This window comes from Podarcis raffonei, chromosome 4 (genome assembly GCF_027172205.1).
Source record: "Podarcis raffonei isolate rPodRaf1 chromosome 4, rPodRaf1.pri, whole genome shotgun sequence".
Classification (NCBI taxonomy): domain Eukaryota; kingdom Metazoa; phylum Chordata; class Lepidosauria; order Squamata; family Lacertidae; genus Podarcis; species Podarcis raffonei.
The window spans coordinates 69,114,165-69,131,519 of record NC_070605.1 but is presented as its reverse complement, the minus strand read 5'-3'; the positions used below and the strand labels follow the sequence as shown (position 1 = coordinate 69,131,519).

Genomic DNA, 17,355 nt, shown 5'->3' with positions numbered 1-17,355 from the left:
GGGTAGCCCAATGCAAAAATCCTGAGGATCCATGTGGATCCATGCTTTGTAACCACATTTTTGCTCCACTGCAGCCCCAGGCAACAGTGGGTGCGTGATTTGTTTGGTGCAGGCTGCAGCCATGGACATGCTATGTGATCTGATGGTGAATTTGGGGTGACCCAATGCAAAGATCCTGAGGATCCATGTGGATCCATGCTTTGTAACCACGTTTTTGCACCACTGCAGCCCCAGGCAACAGTGGGTGTGTGATTTGTTTGGTGCAGGCTGCAGCCATGGACATGCTATGTGATCTGATGGTGAATTTGGGGTGACCCAATGCAAAGATCCTGAGGATCCATGTGGATCCATGCTTTGTAACCACGTTTTTGCACCACTGCAGCCCCAGGCAACAGTGGGTGCGTGATTTGTTTGGTGCAGGCTGCAGACATGGACATGCTATGTGATCTGATGGTGAATTTGGGGTGACCCAATGCAAAGATCCTGAGGATCCATGTGGATCCATGCTTTGTAACCACGTTTTTGCACCAGTGTGCAGAGAAGCAGCTGGCTAAGAATGCAGGAGAGGGGTATAACGGGAGGGAGGAAAGGAAGGCAAAAGTCCCCCCCCACACACCCAAGCCAGCCCCCCCTCTCCCACCTCCATGTTTTCCCTAAAATGCTTCCCTGGACGCAGCACTACCGGAGGACGGAGATCCTTTCCTTTCCCCTCTGCTTGCCTGGAGGGAAGGGGTTGCCTGGAGGGGAGGGGATTTGCCTGCTCTTTGTTCCGTTTGAGCAAACAGCAACCGAAACAGAAGAGAGTGGGCAGTAAGACCCTGAGGCAGAATGCAGGAAAGCAACAGCTTCCTCTCTCACGGAGCTCCCTCCTCCCTTCTCCCTGACGCGTGCGATTGGATTTTTGTCTGATTTTTCCTCTGCGCTTGGGAGGGTCGGCTCCAGGGACCCCCCACATTCGCTCAATAACACGCACAGACATTTCCCCTTACTTTTTAGGAGAAAAAATCTGCGTGTTATAGAGAGAAAAGTACGGTAATATTGCCCTCAACTCACTTTAAAAGTGCAGCTGTACTGAGAGTCTTATGGCTAACCAATGCAAACTTAATTAAGTTAGATTCATACTGGAACCAGCAGAACTGCAGCAGCCCATTAATAACTCCTTTCATTGTTAGGCTGTGAAATCTTCTCCTTAGCTATAATGAAAGTATGACGTAAGATTTGCCACTCTCGAAATACAATGCCAACTGGCTTTAAGCATAGAGGATGAATGCTCGGGTGAAGATAAAATGGAAATTGGATTTTTATTATTTTTCTCCAAGTGCTGGAAATGGCTAGTCCGGCTTTTAGAAAACAGGATTTAGCAGCGGGGGGTGCAGAAATGTTGACTTCATCTTACGTCTTTTGTCTGTGAGATTTCCAAATGGAAAATTGCTGTTTTGATACAATCTTATGGCTTAAATGCCTTTAAGTCATTCTGTAGTCGCTTGCTTGCTTTAGGGGGACAATCCTAACCCCGGTCTCTACTGAGAAGGGATCTGGAGGGCTAGCATGGGCCAAATGCCAGAATGGGATACACTGGAACCCAGGTCAACTCAACCCCTCCTGACCCTCAATATGCTTTGTTTTGGTGCTTTCTGCAGGCAGGGATCCCACCACCAACACTTCCAGCCACCTATTTGGCTGGGAGAAGGTAAAAGTTTATGCTGGAGTGATAATGGTATCACTCCACAGGTGGCACCTAGTCAGAGGCTGGGCAGAACAATACTTCTGCTCATTATAGCCCCTGCCCTTATGTAATAATAATAATAATAATAATTATTGTTATTATTATTATTATTATTATTATTATTATTATTATTATTATTTATTTGTACCACATCCATCTGACTGGGTTTTCCGAGCCACTCTGGGCATCTTCCAACATATATAAAAACATAATAAAACATTAAACCTTAAAAACATTCAACTGACACACAAGGGGGTTTGGACTGCTCTGCCCATGAATCACATCAAAAGCACAGGAGCAACAGCCATGTTAATGAAGTTCAAGTTTCTCTGCAAATAGAATATTTATGTCATAGTTTTTTAAAATATATATATAATGCATCTCTTTAAAGTGAGGGTTTCTTTAAAGAAAAACTGTCCACCCGAAAACAAGTAAATAAATACGTTTTACAAATTTTTTATTTTAACCGTGACTGCATTTTTGTAATGCACCAAGTATTCAATACATACGTTTTACTGTACCTTTATCTTTGTTTTTTTCCTTTCCAAGGGAATCCAGTTTCTTTCGTAATGATTTCTTCCTCTTTTGTCCATCTACAAATAAAAACATTTGTTATATTTTAAGGAGAGAAAAAAGTGCTAAGATAAAAGAATGCAGCAGAACTGATATTGAACAATAACTAGTCCCCCACGACAAGAGCATATAGATTTTCTTTTATTAAAAAACAACCATCCAAATTAGGTCTTGCCTACAAACACTTCACCTGGTTATAATACCAAAGAACATGGATACTTACTTCTAGAAGAGTTAATATAATATTACAGTTCTTAAAGAAGAATGAATCTTTGCCTAGGAAAATACATGTGTGGAGTGCTATTTTGCTACACCTTTTGAGAAACTGGTGTGTGTGTGTGTGTGTGTGTGTGTGTGTACACACCCATGTACCTGAAGATGTGGTCAATCAGGTGAATGTCTTTTTTATTTCAAATATTTATATGTTACTTAATACTCAGAATTTCTAAGTGCTGTACATAAAATGCTTTTTTAAAAAATAAGAAAAATTGAAATTAATCCTAAAAATAGAAAACTATGTTAAAATGCCTGCTGAAATATATCTAGCCCGGATCTTTAATCCGTCTAAAGGTGATACTTATTATATGCTCACAGCAATGAAATATTTACAAGGTGTTTCAAAGGGAAAACACAGGAAAGTAATTTATCAGGGACCAAACATTTAAAGCACTCGTTGGTAAAGTTCATGGTAAGAATGGCATCATTCACCAAAATACTTTCTTATCTTTTGCACAGCTGAATTTTCATTGACGTTGGGGGGTGGACAACTAATGTGTCTACTCCACTAGCTCCTCGAGTTTTCCACAGAGTACCTCACTACTTTCTGAAGAAGCACTTGGGGGTCATTCCACATCAAATCAAAGCAAAAAACAAGGGTTTCGCCACACACCGTCTCGGATTTTGATGAAACTTGGTGTACACCCTTCCCTTATGGTTGAAAGAAACCCCCTTAAATTTTTTCCCTCTATCTCAAACGGTTTTAATTTTATAGCACTTCAAAGTTTCGTGAAATCTGTGTTTCTGTCCCTCTTGAGATCCTTGGCCTTGTATGCATTGAACTGAAGTGGAATGACCCTTGGGAGAGCTTTGCAACCCTCAAGAGCATGGCCTTCCTTTTCATACTCAGATCAAAGCAGTATCACGTGTTGCCATACAGCATGATGCTGTGTGACAGTGCACTGCACTACAAATCTCCCTCCTACCTGCACGTAGCTCAAGTGGCCAAACCAAAGATGATTACATGGTTGGGGAGGGCCATGCCCAATCATGCCCCTGAAAGATACTCCAAGAGGATCCTGTTCTCATTGTTGTAGCCTTTTCAAGCCTTGAGGGCTGGATGTTGGCAGATCATTAACACAACATATATGCATATTCCAAACCCTGGCTGGTAAAACACCATGGTTTAATAGGGAGGTAGGGGCCGCAGTCAAATCACTGACCCAGCCTGGAGTGCAAATTGGCCTGTGATGACAGTAGGTTTGGCTCAGCCATGTTTCCTGACCCTGCTGTTTTTTGCCCTGGCTGGCATGAGCAACAGGATTGCAGATGCAGTGGTGGTACTGCGGCTTCGTTAAGCCCTCCCTGATGCTCCCAAATCAGGGATTCGATTGCAGCGTCAAGAAATAACAACAGGTCATATGCAAAATCTCTGATGTTATGTCAGAGAATATGAATTCATCTTCCGGTCGTTATGAGAAGACCATCAAACAAGCTTCCATTTCAAAGCAGGAAAGTAAAAATGGGCAGAACTTTACAGCTCTATCGTTAACATCTAATTATGAAAAGCTGTAACAGAAACAGTAATATAGTCTTTTTACCCAAATATTAGCGTATCTGGGAACCTTTCATGCCTGCCAAGGTGAAAAGCAGGGGCAGGTTAACTTGATAGCAGTGGACTGGGCCAGCAATGGCAGTGGGTAGGATCCAAGGTATAGTGGTACCTCGGGTTACACACAATTCAGGTTACATACGCTTCAGCTTACAGACTCCGCTAACCCAGAAATAGTGCTTCAGGTTAAGAACTTTGCTTCAGGATGAGAACAGAAATCGTGCTCCAGCGGAGCGGCAGCAGCAGGAGGCCCCATTAGCTAAAGTGGTGCTTCAGGTTAAGAACAGTTTCAGGTTAAGAACGGACCTCCGGAACAAATTAAGTACTTAGCCCGAGGTACCACTGTACTTCACACACTTTCTCTCCCACCAGCCCTCTTTCCCCTGCTGGGAAACCACAGAAACAGAGAATTGTAGAGTTGGAAGGTACCCCAAGGGCCATCTACTGGTAAGTATACCCCCTGCATTGCAGGAATACAGTTACACCCTTCCTCAGCTGGTTAAATCTCGCCTCTCCTGTGATGACTGGCCCCATGATGCTATTATGCTTCTTTTTTCTAAGCTTAACAGCAACATGGGAGAGTAGGGGAATTTCCATCAGAATTGTGGGAAGCGGTGTGAAAGATCAAAACTTTCCTCTCCCTGCAGTGCGCCTTGTGTTGCTCAGCTGACTGGGGAACAACAGACAGTAGTGAAAAAGGAACCGGACTGCAGAAAAACGTTGATCTTTCTCCGGAGCCCCCTTTCTTCGTGCTGCTTGGCTGATCAGTGGGAGGGAAGTTGTGGGTCACCTAAGATTAGGCAATGGGCCAGGAACAGCCCAGGGAGTACAAAACACAACTTCTGAACAAGAAATAGAATATACTGACTGGAAAATATGTGTACTGTCCAGAGAATGTACAAAATGTGGTCAAGAGACACATTCTTCACGGCCTCTTGGAGATTATACATAATGGCTGGAGAACATACAACATTTGGTTGAAAAATGCATATTTCCCAAGGCCTGTTGAAGATTATGTCTATTAACTAGGAAATGTGCATAATTACTTCTTCATGGAAGGTGAATATGCATAATGACTAATTGCTATACACATTAACTGCTCAATTTACATTGTTCTTAACATACGTGTGTGTGTGTGTGTGTGCATGTTAATATGAACATACTATTCCAGTCCTACAAGTGAAATGGACTGGGTGGGGGGAGACATAGAGACAGAGAAAGAGTAGATAATATTCAAATGCATAAAGAATCTGTTCGCAAAATTAATAAATAATATGTCAGAAGTAGTTTAAGCACATACAACTTTAAGCAGCAAACCTAATCCCCGTGGAATAAGTCACCATTAGGTCTCAAGTAAACATGTTTATTGTAGCATCTATTGTCCCCTAATAATAAGTTTCCACAGTTCTTTAAGATATTGTAAAGGAAGACTTGTGCAGCTCAGTTGACAAGTTTCTTCTTGCATCAGTGCAAGTCAATGGTGGGCTATCACTTCCTGAAGCATTTTTGTAAACTGTCTGCCATAAAACGGTATTTTACTTTCAACACATGTATTAGCACAATTCAGTCACTGAAACTAGGTGCCTGTTTTAACATGTCAGCTAACTTTCTAAAGTGTAGTAGACCTGCAGCTTTTTTTGTACAGTGTACTGGATTAATTAATCCAGTAAATCTTATTGTTCCGATTTTATACAATTGTATAAAACAGTAATAAAGCTACATTAATTAAATCATGAGAATATTTAACTGTTTCAGTTTTTAGGTCTGGGCTGTACAACTTAAGACTGCAAGTGGGAACTAGATGATCAAATGCTATCCATAGGAAACAAACAAACAAATTGAACTTCAAGTACCTAATATATCCTATGTTTTATTAACGACACACCTCAGATGGTGAAGAATACAAGAGTTGCCATGCGATGTCAGGCAGATGTTCACCAAACCTTAAATTATGAGCCCAACCCATTGTGAACCCGGAAAGTTCAAAAGTAGGGCATGGAGGAGGAATCGTGCCTTTGGTTTGCCCTCAGCATTTGATAAATGAAAGTGCATTTCCTGAGCACAGGGAGATTTCAAGTCTATGGACACAACTGGGATTGAAGCTCATGTTTTTCTCCAAAACCAGTAAGGTAGAAAAGGGTTGTGCCAAACAGGGGGTTGAGAACCCCAAGTTCTGTAGTTCTGTCCCCAGTGACATAGACAAATAGCCATTGGTGAACTTTTCCTTCTCTGATTAGACAAGGAGAGGGCTTAATGCACCAAAACATACCATGGAATATGATCAAGAATGTGCATGCTTTTAACTGATCAAATATTAACTAGGTGCAAGCTACTGAAGTTCAGTATTGAAAAACTACGGTACCATAACGTTCCTGTTGCTTGGCAGCCGGGGCTGGTTGCCCACAAGTTTGCTTTTAAAATTCTATCTACTTTCTGCCACTCAATGTTTAAATTCTATATTTTTAAATGCAGAAAAGAGCTTTCCTTCTGGTTGCTTCAATTTAAGAGTTTCTGCTAGCTCCAACAGAATCAACGTTATGTTTGTTGAAAGCAAATGTTATCATTTAATTGAAACGTAATTCCTCCTCTTTGATCCATTTGCACTGACTGGGTTTTATCTGATTGAAAATTTGTACAAATATTCTACACGGCTTCATGTTCTGATAGCAATACAACACAGAAAAATGAATGCTTCTATTGTTCACTGAAATGGTTACTCTTCAAACATAGTTCCCCTGTATCTCCTGTTGTTTGCCAATTTGAAATACAGATAAAAGTTATCTAGAACACGGAATGGCCCAACACACTTTCAGACCAGGCATATAACACAAAAAGGACAGGCTTATTGGGTTTGAAACTGATGCTTCACTCAGTATTGCTGTTACCCCTTCATCATAAATTCATATATAGGCATTTAAATACACACAGTTAACATGAAATCCATAAAACCTTCTTTAATACAGCTGCTTTCCAAAATCACTATGCAATTCCATTCCTAATAAAGATTATTATCCTTACGGAGAACCAGTAGAGAGATACTTAATCTCTGAACTAAAACTCAAAACATCATTATACTAGAAAAAAATATGCAAGAAAACTGGAACACAGAAAACTCTGAGTCTATTAAATAAATTACAAGTTTCTTTTTCTCGGTTTAACAACTAGTGACCTCGTGAAATTGCTATTTCAAATCAATTAAAAGGATTTCTGTTGAATATTAAAATATAATCAAAACTTTGGATGCTGGCTGAAGAGTTACAGGGTTCAGCAGAAGCCTTGCTAAGTGCACAGAATATCATATACACTGTTGATATGACAGACAGGCAACTGAATGCACCAGCTGAATTCCCTGGCAGCTGAACTATTCTGTTGGCAAATATAATCCAGCAGAACAGAGCTGAAACAGAGGAGGGTGCTATACTCCAGCCTTCTCAATATGGTGCCCTCCATATATTTTGGACTACAACTCCTATCAGCCCATGTTGGTTGAAGCTGATGGGAGATGTGGCCCGAGGCATAAGGATGGCACCATGCCCGGGAAGACTGCTACAAACCTACAGTCTATGCATCCCCATTGATGGTACAACTTTTACACCAGTCCCGGACTTGGTGGAGGGAATTTTACCGAAACCACCACCCAACCTGAGCACAGGTATAACTCAGCACATCACACATGAACATAAACCCAACACAAGGAGATCATAACTCATATGACAGGGCATGTAGCACTGGGCTCCTTCTCTCTGGCTCTGTATTGTACATACTTAAAAGAGTTGCCAAGGGGAAACTTTGGTGATGGCAAAGGAACCACATTGCACAAAACAGTCTGATGTTATAATTCACATGGGAACTACAGCACAGTGGTAAAGCCTCTCTGCCTAGAATAATATTTTCTGTATTGGGGAAATATTAAAGGTAAATAAAAAGAAGAGAACTACACTTCGTCTTTATTTCAGATTTTATAAATGAAAATGAAGGGATATCTAATTCTGAATGAATTTTCTCTTTCTTTTTCCATTTTTCTTTCCGTTCTTTTAATTTCTCAACCAAGGGCCTTGGAGGATTTACAGAATGACAGAATGGTAATTCACAAGCACCTCTCAACCACCCTAAACACAAGGTAAGCATAGCTAAACCTTGCACACATCCTGTGAGAATTTTCTCTCCCCTTTGATGATGAGAAAATAAACTGCATTTAACAATTAACTGATGCAAAATGGGTGAAAAAAATATGGAAGAAATCTTCAACACAGTGCTATCAAGCAAGTATGTGGGAAGAATGTACACAACCTAGTCTGACAAGTCCTAAATGTAAAAAGTGGCTACGTCAAGAAAAAGACCTGCTATTCTATGCCAATTTAACTCTTTTTCTATGCCATATAAAAGTATCAAAACAAGCAAACTATTGACAGGCCGTAACCTTCTATGTTTTCCCCAACTCCAGGCTCTGGGACTGAATCACAGATCCTTGGCACAAAGCCATGCTGCTAGAGCCCTACAGCTTTGCTGCAGAACACTGGCCCATTTTAGTGTGCCTTTCTCTACCTTCCAACCCCTAATCCCCATCCCATCATTTTATAATGAGAGGAAGCAATTAATGAGAAATATGGCTTAAATTAAATCAGAGGTAAAGTCTCGAAAATGTTTCACAGGGACCAAATCTTTTTTTTTTTTGTAATTTTCTTAACAATCTTTTTTTGTACTTAGATATGGTGAAGTGAAGGGACGCAGGTGGTGCTGTAGGTTAAACCACAGAGCCTAGGACTTGCCGATCAGAAGGTCGGCAGTTCGAATCCCTGCAACGGGGTGAGCTCCCGTTGCTCGGTTCCTGCTCCTGCCAACCTAGCAGTTCAAAAGCACACAGTGCAAGTAGGTAAATAGGTACCGCTCCGGCGGGAAGGTAAACGGCATTTCCGTGCGCTGCTCTGGTTCACCAGAAGCGGCTTAGTCATGCTGGCCACATGACCCGGAAGCTGTCCGCCGGCTCCCTTGGCCAGTAAAGCGAGATGAGCGCCGCAACCCCAGAGTCGGTCACAACTGGACCTAATGGTCAGGGGTCCCTTTACCTTTACTATGGTGAAATGAAGGTGCCTGACAACAAATGATTTATTGCTATTGCTTTCCAAAACTAAAATAATATCTAAGCATTGGAATCAAGTGGATGGAAATGGAAGTGGAGGGCTGCGGGATCCATTCCACAGCCAAGTGGTATGTTTGGCACTAGGAGCTATTTGGCAAACCTATTATGGACAGGGTTATAGGATTAATCATTAATTTGTGTTCACATATAATCACCATCTGCAACAAATCTTAAAAGATAGTGGTTGAAGGTGTGGTGCATTTCAAAAATGTAGGCACTCTTGCATGCTTTAGGATGCAAGGTCACTGCATATGATTTCACAGCGTGTCATATCCTGCATACTGGACCGAAGCCAAAATTTCAAAATAATTAGATGTGCAAATAATTATGAGATTTTAAAAGTGAATAAATGTGTAATTACGTACAGTTTTGTTCTAGTTTGAGACATTAGGAAATAATGACTAAAGTATTCTTTACCAACCTCAAAAACCAGAATTATTCTCTTAAAAATAAAATTAAACAACAGGCTTATGAACTGCTTAATATAAGCCCGAAGAGCTGCAGCAAGCATTGCACAGTACACTGACAGAATATTTCTTGTAACATCGTCAGAATCAGTCCCAATTGCAATGTATAAACAGACAAAAGACAACAGGAAATTCCAAGAGCTTCAGCCAATAAATTCCATTGAGTTTTCCCAGTTAAAGAGTGTTTTTTTTCAAGTGAACTAACACGAACCTTGGTTGCACAAGGAATTCATAAATTCCCCACTCCTCAGTCAAAAGGTAAGTTACTCTTCTGCTCCTAACTTTCTTTAGGAAATTATATACCAAGAAATACAACAACTGCAGTATTAAAGCAACACATTTTTTTCCTAATCTCTCTACCTACTTATTAGTGTAAGCGCAGAAACTCTGGGGGAAAAATAAAATAAGACTGCCAATATCATAATGCCAGCCTATGGTGCAATGGCATTTGGAATATTGTGTACAGTTCTGGTAACCTCACCTCAAAAACAATATTGTAGAAATGAAACAGGTTCAGAAAAGGGCCACCAAAATGATCAAAGGGATGGAGCGATTCCCCTATGAAGAACGGTTGCAGAGTTTGGGACATTTTAGTTTAGAGAAAAGGCAAGTAAGAAGTTTATAAACTTAAGCACTGCGTGGAGAAAGTAAACAAAGAAAGTTTTTCCTCTCTCATAACACTGGAATTCGTGGACGTTGTTGGAAGTTTCATGTCAGATCAAAGAGATTACAGTGGTACCTCGGGTTACATATGCCGCAGGTTACAGACTCCACTAACCCAGAAATATTACCTCGAGTTAAGAACTTTGCTTCAGGATGAGAACAGAAATCGTGCTCCGGTGGTGCGGCAGCGGCAGGAGGCCCCATTAGCTAAAGTGGTACCTCAGGTTAAGAACAGTTTCAGGTTAAGAACGGACCTCTGGAACGAATTAAGTTCTGAACCAGAGGTACCACTGTACTTCTTCACATGGTGCATAGTCAAACTATGGAACTCCTCCCCCAGGAGGCAGTGAAAGCCACCAACTTGTATGGCTTTAAAAGAAGATGAGATAAATTCATGGAGGAGAGAGTGATCAATGGCTACTAGCCATGATGGCTGTGCTCTATATCCACAGTTAAAGGCAGCAATGCTTCAGAATACCAGCTGCTGGAAACCATGGGAGGTAAGAGTGCTCTTGTGCTCATGTTCTGCTCCCTGGTTTCCCACAGGCATCTGGATGGCCACTGTGAGAACAGGATGCTGGACAAGATGGGCCATTGGCCTGATTTAGCAGGCTCATCCTATGTTCATTCAGAATAGTTAGACCATACTTTTAGGCCTGTCTTGAGTTCCAGATTCAACATTTAGATAAAAACCTTCCCCTAATGGCTACACATTTCAAGAAGTGATGTTACTTTTATATCATACATTGCTTATTTAGGGCATAATATTTTGAGCATATTATATTCTGCAGAGCTACAGAGTTTTAGAATTCTGCTCTAAATATTTCCCGGTATCTAAAAGAGATGGATGACTGAGTTTAAAAAGCCCCCATGGAAATAAACCATGTTGGGTATTTTCCAGTGACTCTCCAATACTCTATTCTTGGACAGGGTTTGTTTAGTGCATGGTAGCCATCTTAACGCCGGGTCTATCTGGGGTGAGTGGAATATCAAGATCAAAGGGGTATCAATATCCAGTATCAACAATGGGCCAGATAAGAGTGAACAAATTGAAACTTAAAGTCGAAACAAGATAGGTGGTCAGAAGATAGTGAGTTTTCCTTCATATATCCTGCTGCAAATTCATTATTTGCTGCTGCTTTTGTTTTCCTTAAAGTAAAGTTCTCAAGGTCGAAGTTCTCTCTGGTTTGCATATTTCTTAATCTTTCCAAACAAAACTATTCTATAGGAAGGTTACAAAGGTTTATGGATTCCATTCTACAAAATGTGCAGGATGTTTTGCTTACAAATAAATCATAGCCAGATGAAAGTATTTAACATCAAATAAGGAAGATATACTTTGGGGGTGGGAGTAAAAATAAGGAAGCAGCAAAAACAAATCCCTCCTAAATCTCCTACATCCAATACTCTTATTAACATTTATAATGCTTATAAGCCTCAGAAGAGTTTCATTTGAATAGTCTCATATTTGAATTGAATTCATAGATGGAATCTGGGGGTTGTTGTTTACATCAGTCCCACACAGATCCCATACTAACACTTATGTGTAGTTTAAACAAATTTTACCGTATATATGTAAATAGTTCTATCAATGTTCAATTGTATTTTAATGATTTTTCTTTGTTTTTAGCGATTCTTGTTTTTATCTGTAATGACTGTTTATTTGCAGGGATACAACCAGATTAAATAAATCTTAGTCAACTCATTGACTAAATCATATGATTATATCAACCAGTTACGTTTGCATATGTTTCAAATGGCTATGAAGCCGTAAGTATATTCTCCTAATTTTCAGATGATGCACGTGTGTGCAATAGCATAGCAAGTACCATCATAAAAGAGACATCTCCCATTTTATCTCACTTATGAGGCAATGACTCATGTTTGCATTGTTGTGGGCTGTCAATTAGTTCCAAACAGCAAAGGAGCCCTTTAGATAGCCATTTATTTAGCTTCTTTGATGCATGGTCACTTTTGCAAACCAAGAGAGAACTTAAGAGGATTAAGGTCTGGGAGGTGAAACTGCTTTGTTTCTCATTCTAATTCACTCCAAGATACCAGAAAGGCAGTGTTCATTACTATGGAAGAAAAACAAATATAAGCTTTCTGCATTTGACTGTGGGAAGAAGATTCAAATGACTAGGAACCACATGTGGCTGATTTAAGAGACTGCGGAGCTCGCTCTTATGGGAACAATCATGTACAGCCTGAAACTACCATTGTCACTGCAAAACACATACATGTACACATAGGAACAGGAGGGAGCCACAGCAACAAATAAAAGACTCAAAAGGGGAAAACAAAGTTGAAAAAAGGGCCAGCTGTTATTATTTATTTTTGCTCACTGCATATTTTAGAACTTAAGTTCTACCTTTAGAAGCAATCTCAGAACTTCTCACACAAAAGCTGCTGTCTATTGTACCACCCTTCCTTGCAATCTCAGTGTCAACCATTGCCATCTGCAGGGCTGCAGCAGCAAAGTGTGAATTGAAGAAGTTGTGTAAAAAGCTCTCTGTGAGAGTTATATTTAAAGTAGCCATCACTCTGATTGTTTGAATACATTCTTCCACAAGAAATCAAGTTGTTGCAGAACCCTTTGTTTATCTAATAATGTTTGAGGGCCGATTCAGTTATTCTATCTACTCCCTATCTTGGTTTAGATCTGTGTAGAAAAAATGTGTACATCTATGTATTCCTGTCATATAGCGTACATGTCTATTATGCCTTGTATATTTGGGAACAGAGGCACCATATGCAAATTGGTGCTAAAATTTGGAAACATAATCCATGGAAATTTACTCTGATCCTTTCCACTTTTGTACAAAAACGCAGATACATTAACACCATCGTAAATGGCTAAATACAAGGGACCAATGGCAAGTAACGACAAAAAAAATGTAAAAACCGTAGTCACACTGAATGAAGATGACAAATAGGTAATTAAACACAACAAAGAGCAATATAAACAGAGGTCCAAAATCCCAACCCCGCCCCCTGCCAAAATAAACACAAGGCAGAAAGCACATTGCCATTTTTTTCATAGCCGAGCAGTAACATACTGGGCACAAAACCAAACACAGCAGAATAAAGGTTCTGAATGTTAAATTGTTTCTTGCTCCGTTTGGACACAATTTACTCCAAGACTATGCTTTTTATCTATGAAAAGTTCAGCACAGGCCAGTCAATCAAAATAAGTCAACTGGCTAGTCAAGTACAGTAAAAGAAAAGAAAGAAAAGAAAAAGCATTGATAAGTTCAATATTTTATAACAAGGCCCAGAAGCCAGAATGAAAAGGAAGGATTAAACTAAGTGTCCTTTGTTATTGTGAGGATCTTTACATATTTCCAGTTTGCTTGCAGGTTATGGCAAGCAGTAAAATGATCCATCCAAATCTCCAAAGTGGCAATTTCTTAAATTAGTTTACTTTGGGCATGGCAACTTTAAAGTAGAAGAAGACCATAGAAACTATTGAAATCCATAATGAGGCATATAAATGGTTCTGACTCATAACACAGCTATTCTCTGACCTTTAGAAGATCCTTAAAGCAACATTAGTAGATGCTACGTTTTCCCAAATAAAACTTAAATGCATTATGTTCTCTTGCATCTGAATTGTTCTAACTTTTCCCAGTTAAAAAGCCTAATGCATGAATAATGCTGCGGTCTGTAGTATAGATGAGAGATAAGCAGTCCACTCAATTTTTTCCCTCCCAAGTTCAGTCTGAACAATATGCATAGATAGGCATCTAAACATAAGCAGAGCCCTGTTGGATGAGACAGATATTCTAGTGACACCAGCATCCTATTTATAGTGGTTAGCCAGTTGCTTTCAATGGGTCCACGGGCAAATAATGTAAATAACAGCTACCCCATTATTATCACTAGTAAAATCCTGTTTGTGGGTTCCCAGGCTCTTCAGCTGCCTTCGCTATTAAATAAAAAAAGATAAAAAGGATAAAAAAGATCACTGCTAAGTACCATCATTGACCCAGGCACAGCCTAAAGAAAGCAACATTTTGTAATTTTTCTTCTTCATAAATATTTTGCATATAAGAATCCCTTGAAAATGAGATTGTTTTTATTATCCTCCCTAGTAAGTCAGACCTAAATATCTAAAAACAACAAATATTTTTAATTCACCAGTTCATATAGCAATTTTAAAGGCTGCTCAGGAGTAGCATAGAGCCTTTGGGTAATTCTAAAATCAGGGCCATCAGTGAGTAACTAGTTTCCCTCATGGGGTCAATGGCAAAATATGTGATTGTGTTATCAAAAAAATTGGTATTTTAACTGTTTGGGGAATACAATCCTTGAAGAGAACATTTATGTAGTATACATTGAGACCGCATTCAACCACTTAAAAACAGCAGCCAAAAACTAATTTCATAGAAAGACTCCCCCTCCCCCTTATTATATACTTCAAATGGAAATAACAGTTTGCAATGTACCAGACAGGGCCGACCATTTCAGCACTGTCCTCAGGAGACTTCAGGATCACATCTCACCTTTGGGAATCGTTATCTGACATCCTAGGTCACAGTCCTGCTGCAACTGATAAAAGGCCACTTCCTGTAACCGGGCACGCTCCAATTCAGAAAGACTTTGAACAGGAACAGACTTCAGCCGAACACTGCGCCCTGACATGCTGTTCCAAGTGAAGTCACCCTGCAGGAAATCAAGTGGAAAAGTATGAAGGGTCATATGGATAATCAACAGTTCACTGAGAATGCCGCTCAGCCCTTTATCCCATAACTAAACATTTAACTTATGCTTTATTAAACACCTACAGTCACCATGCACATTCCATAATTTTTGCAGAAGGGCGTTCTAAACTTGTTTTAACATTATTGGTTGCAAAAGGACAGCTATCTGGCTTAACCGGTGACACATACGAAGCCTGTGGAGGGCTCTTTAGTGAACCCCTACCACTGCAATTCCCACCAAGGTTTGTGTCACTTATAATGTACATGGCAGTAGCATGTCTTCATTTATTCAAGTTGAAGAACAAGTACTGTATTGGCCCGAATATAAGCCGCACCTTTAAAACTGGAGGGGGAGAAATAGGTAAAGGACCCCTGACCGTTAGGTCCAGTCGTGACCGACTCTGGGGTTGCGGCGCTCATCTCGCTTTATTGGCTGAGGGAGCCGGCATACAGCTTCCGGGTCATGTGGCCAGCATGACTAAGCCGCTTCTGGCGAACCAGAGCAGCGCACGGAAGTGCCGTTTACCTTCCTGCTGGAGCGGTACCTATTTATCTACTTTCACTTTGACGTGCTTTCGAACTGCTAGGTTGGCAGGAGCAGGGACCGAGCAACGGGAGCTCACCCCATCGCGGGGATTCGAACCGCCGACCTTCTGATCGGCCTAGGCTCTGTGTCCTAGGCTCTGTGGTTTAACCCACAGTGCCAGAAATACCCGAATATAAACTGCTCAAATCCTTGCTGCTCCTGGCTGCAAACTGGGAGCCGGGGGTGGGGAGAATCGCGCTGCGTCGCCGACGGCCTTTCCCCTTCCTCACTCTCTCCCTTCCTGGCCTTGGGGTTGAGGACAGGGGACTACGCACGGGGTGGGCACTACTTTGCCACGCTCCTGGCTGCATACCGTAAGGTCATGAATATAACCTGCACTTTAACTTTTCACTGTCAGAATTTGGGGGGAAAGTGAGGCTTATATTCAGGCCAATACGGTAACTAAACGATGCCTTTTCATTTCTAATTTATTATACATGTAAATGAGTATTCTGAAAATGTGAGGCATGTTACTTATTAACAAAGCCAAGGATAACAGAACAAGCAATAATAATTTACAATTTAGGGAATGACCATAGCTTAATGATATAGTATCCACTTTGCATGCAAAAGTTCCCAAGTTCAGTCCCCAGTATCTCCAAGGTAAGAGTAAGCAAACAGACTCCTGTCTGGAACCTTGAAGAGCTAGACCAGTGATGAAATAAATTTCAAAAGGACTTCATGGATTTCCATGTCACTATATGCCAGAATATTTGCAGTGTATAATACTCAGAAAGCAAAACAAGGCTGAAATCTGTCATGAACTTCCAACCATAAAGAGCTTTCCAATGAAAGCAAAAAGCATCCTATGTTTATACTGTTCAATACAACACATATGTGCAAATCCATAAACATCTTCAAGCAAATGCCACAAACGCATAAGCATGAACAATATTTGCATACGTGTTTTGTATGTTTTAAGTCACATTCCACTGAAACTTTAATGAATATCTGGCACACAGGTTCTAAAGAGCTGCACTTGTCTTCGGTATTATTCAACGTTGTGACACTTAAAATGTCAGGTGTGGTTTGAAAGATATGCACCGTGATTCACTTATGAGCTGATTCAGCAAACCTAAACAAGAGGCATCCTATAGATATCTACTTACCTCTGTGTCCTATTCAGTTACATGGACCTTACTCCCATATATATTAATATAGGATTGCAGCCTTAATGTTACAATTTGCGCAGAATGAAATGAAGTAAGGTAGCAACAGACAAAGATTAAGATATCAATAAAAGGAATTTGGGCAGGAAAGATTAATTACTGCTATTCTTCATTTAAAATTCCTTAGCAATGTTAATAGTAATTAAGGCTATAGACTAAATTTGTCATCTGGAAGGTAGCTTACTAACTTCTTTTGGAAGTCTGGGCTACTCCTTAATACTGTTTTCAGGATCCAATCCTGAAAACTAACAAGTTCACAGATAAGCACAAAAATAACAGTTCTAGACAAAGGACCACACTGGATTTTTTTTGCCCAGGGAGCAGTAATAGTTCTTGTATCCCTGCCACCAGTAGTGCAAAGAAATCTAGCATGTATTAACTTTGCCGCAGCAAATTCTCTCCTAGGCCACTCTAACATGATGTTAGTGAAGACTATATCTGTCAAAATATTTTTGGAAATTGCTATGTTATGAACACTGGAATCTCCTGATCTAACTGAG

General features: G+C 40.3%; 1 protein-coding gene across 4 annotated transcripts in view; it reads right to left on the bottom strand.

Annotated features, from left to right (window-relative positions):
• ARHGAP6 (Rho GTPase activating protein 6) overlaps positions 1-17,355 on the bottom strand; it is a 187,180-nt gene that overhangs the window by 29,909 nt on the left and 139,916 nt on the right. For 3 of the 4 annotated variants that reach the window (XM_053387239.1, XM_053387241.1, XM_053387242.1), the window contains exons 2-3: positions 14,903-15,062; positions 2,236-2,319 (exon numbers count right to left, since the gene is read on the bottom strand). In XM_053387239.1, coding sequence (XP_053243214.1) covers positions 2,236-2,319; positions 14,903-15,062 — 244 coding nt within the window. The remainder of the gene's footprint in view (positions 1-2,235; positions 2,320-14,902; positions 15,063-17,355) is intronic. The other variant, XM_053387240.1, reaches the window with a different exon arrangement.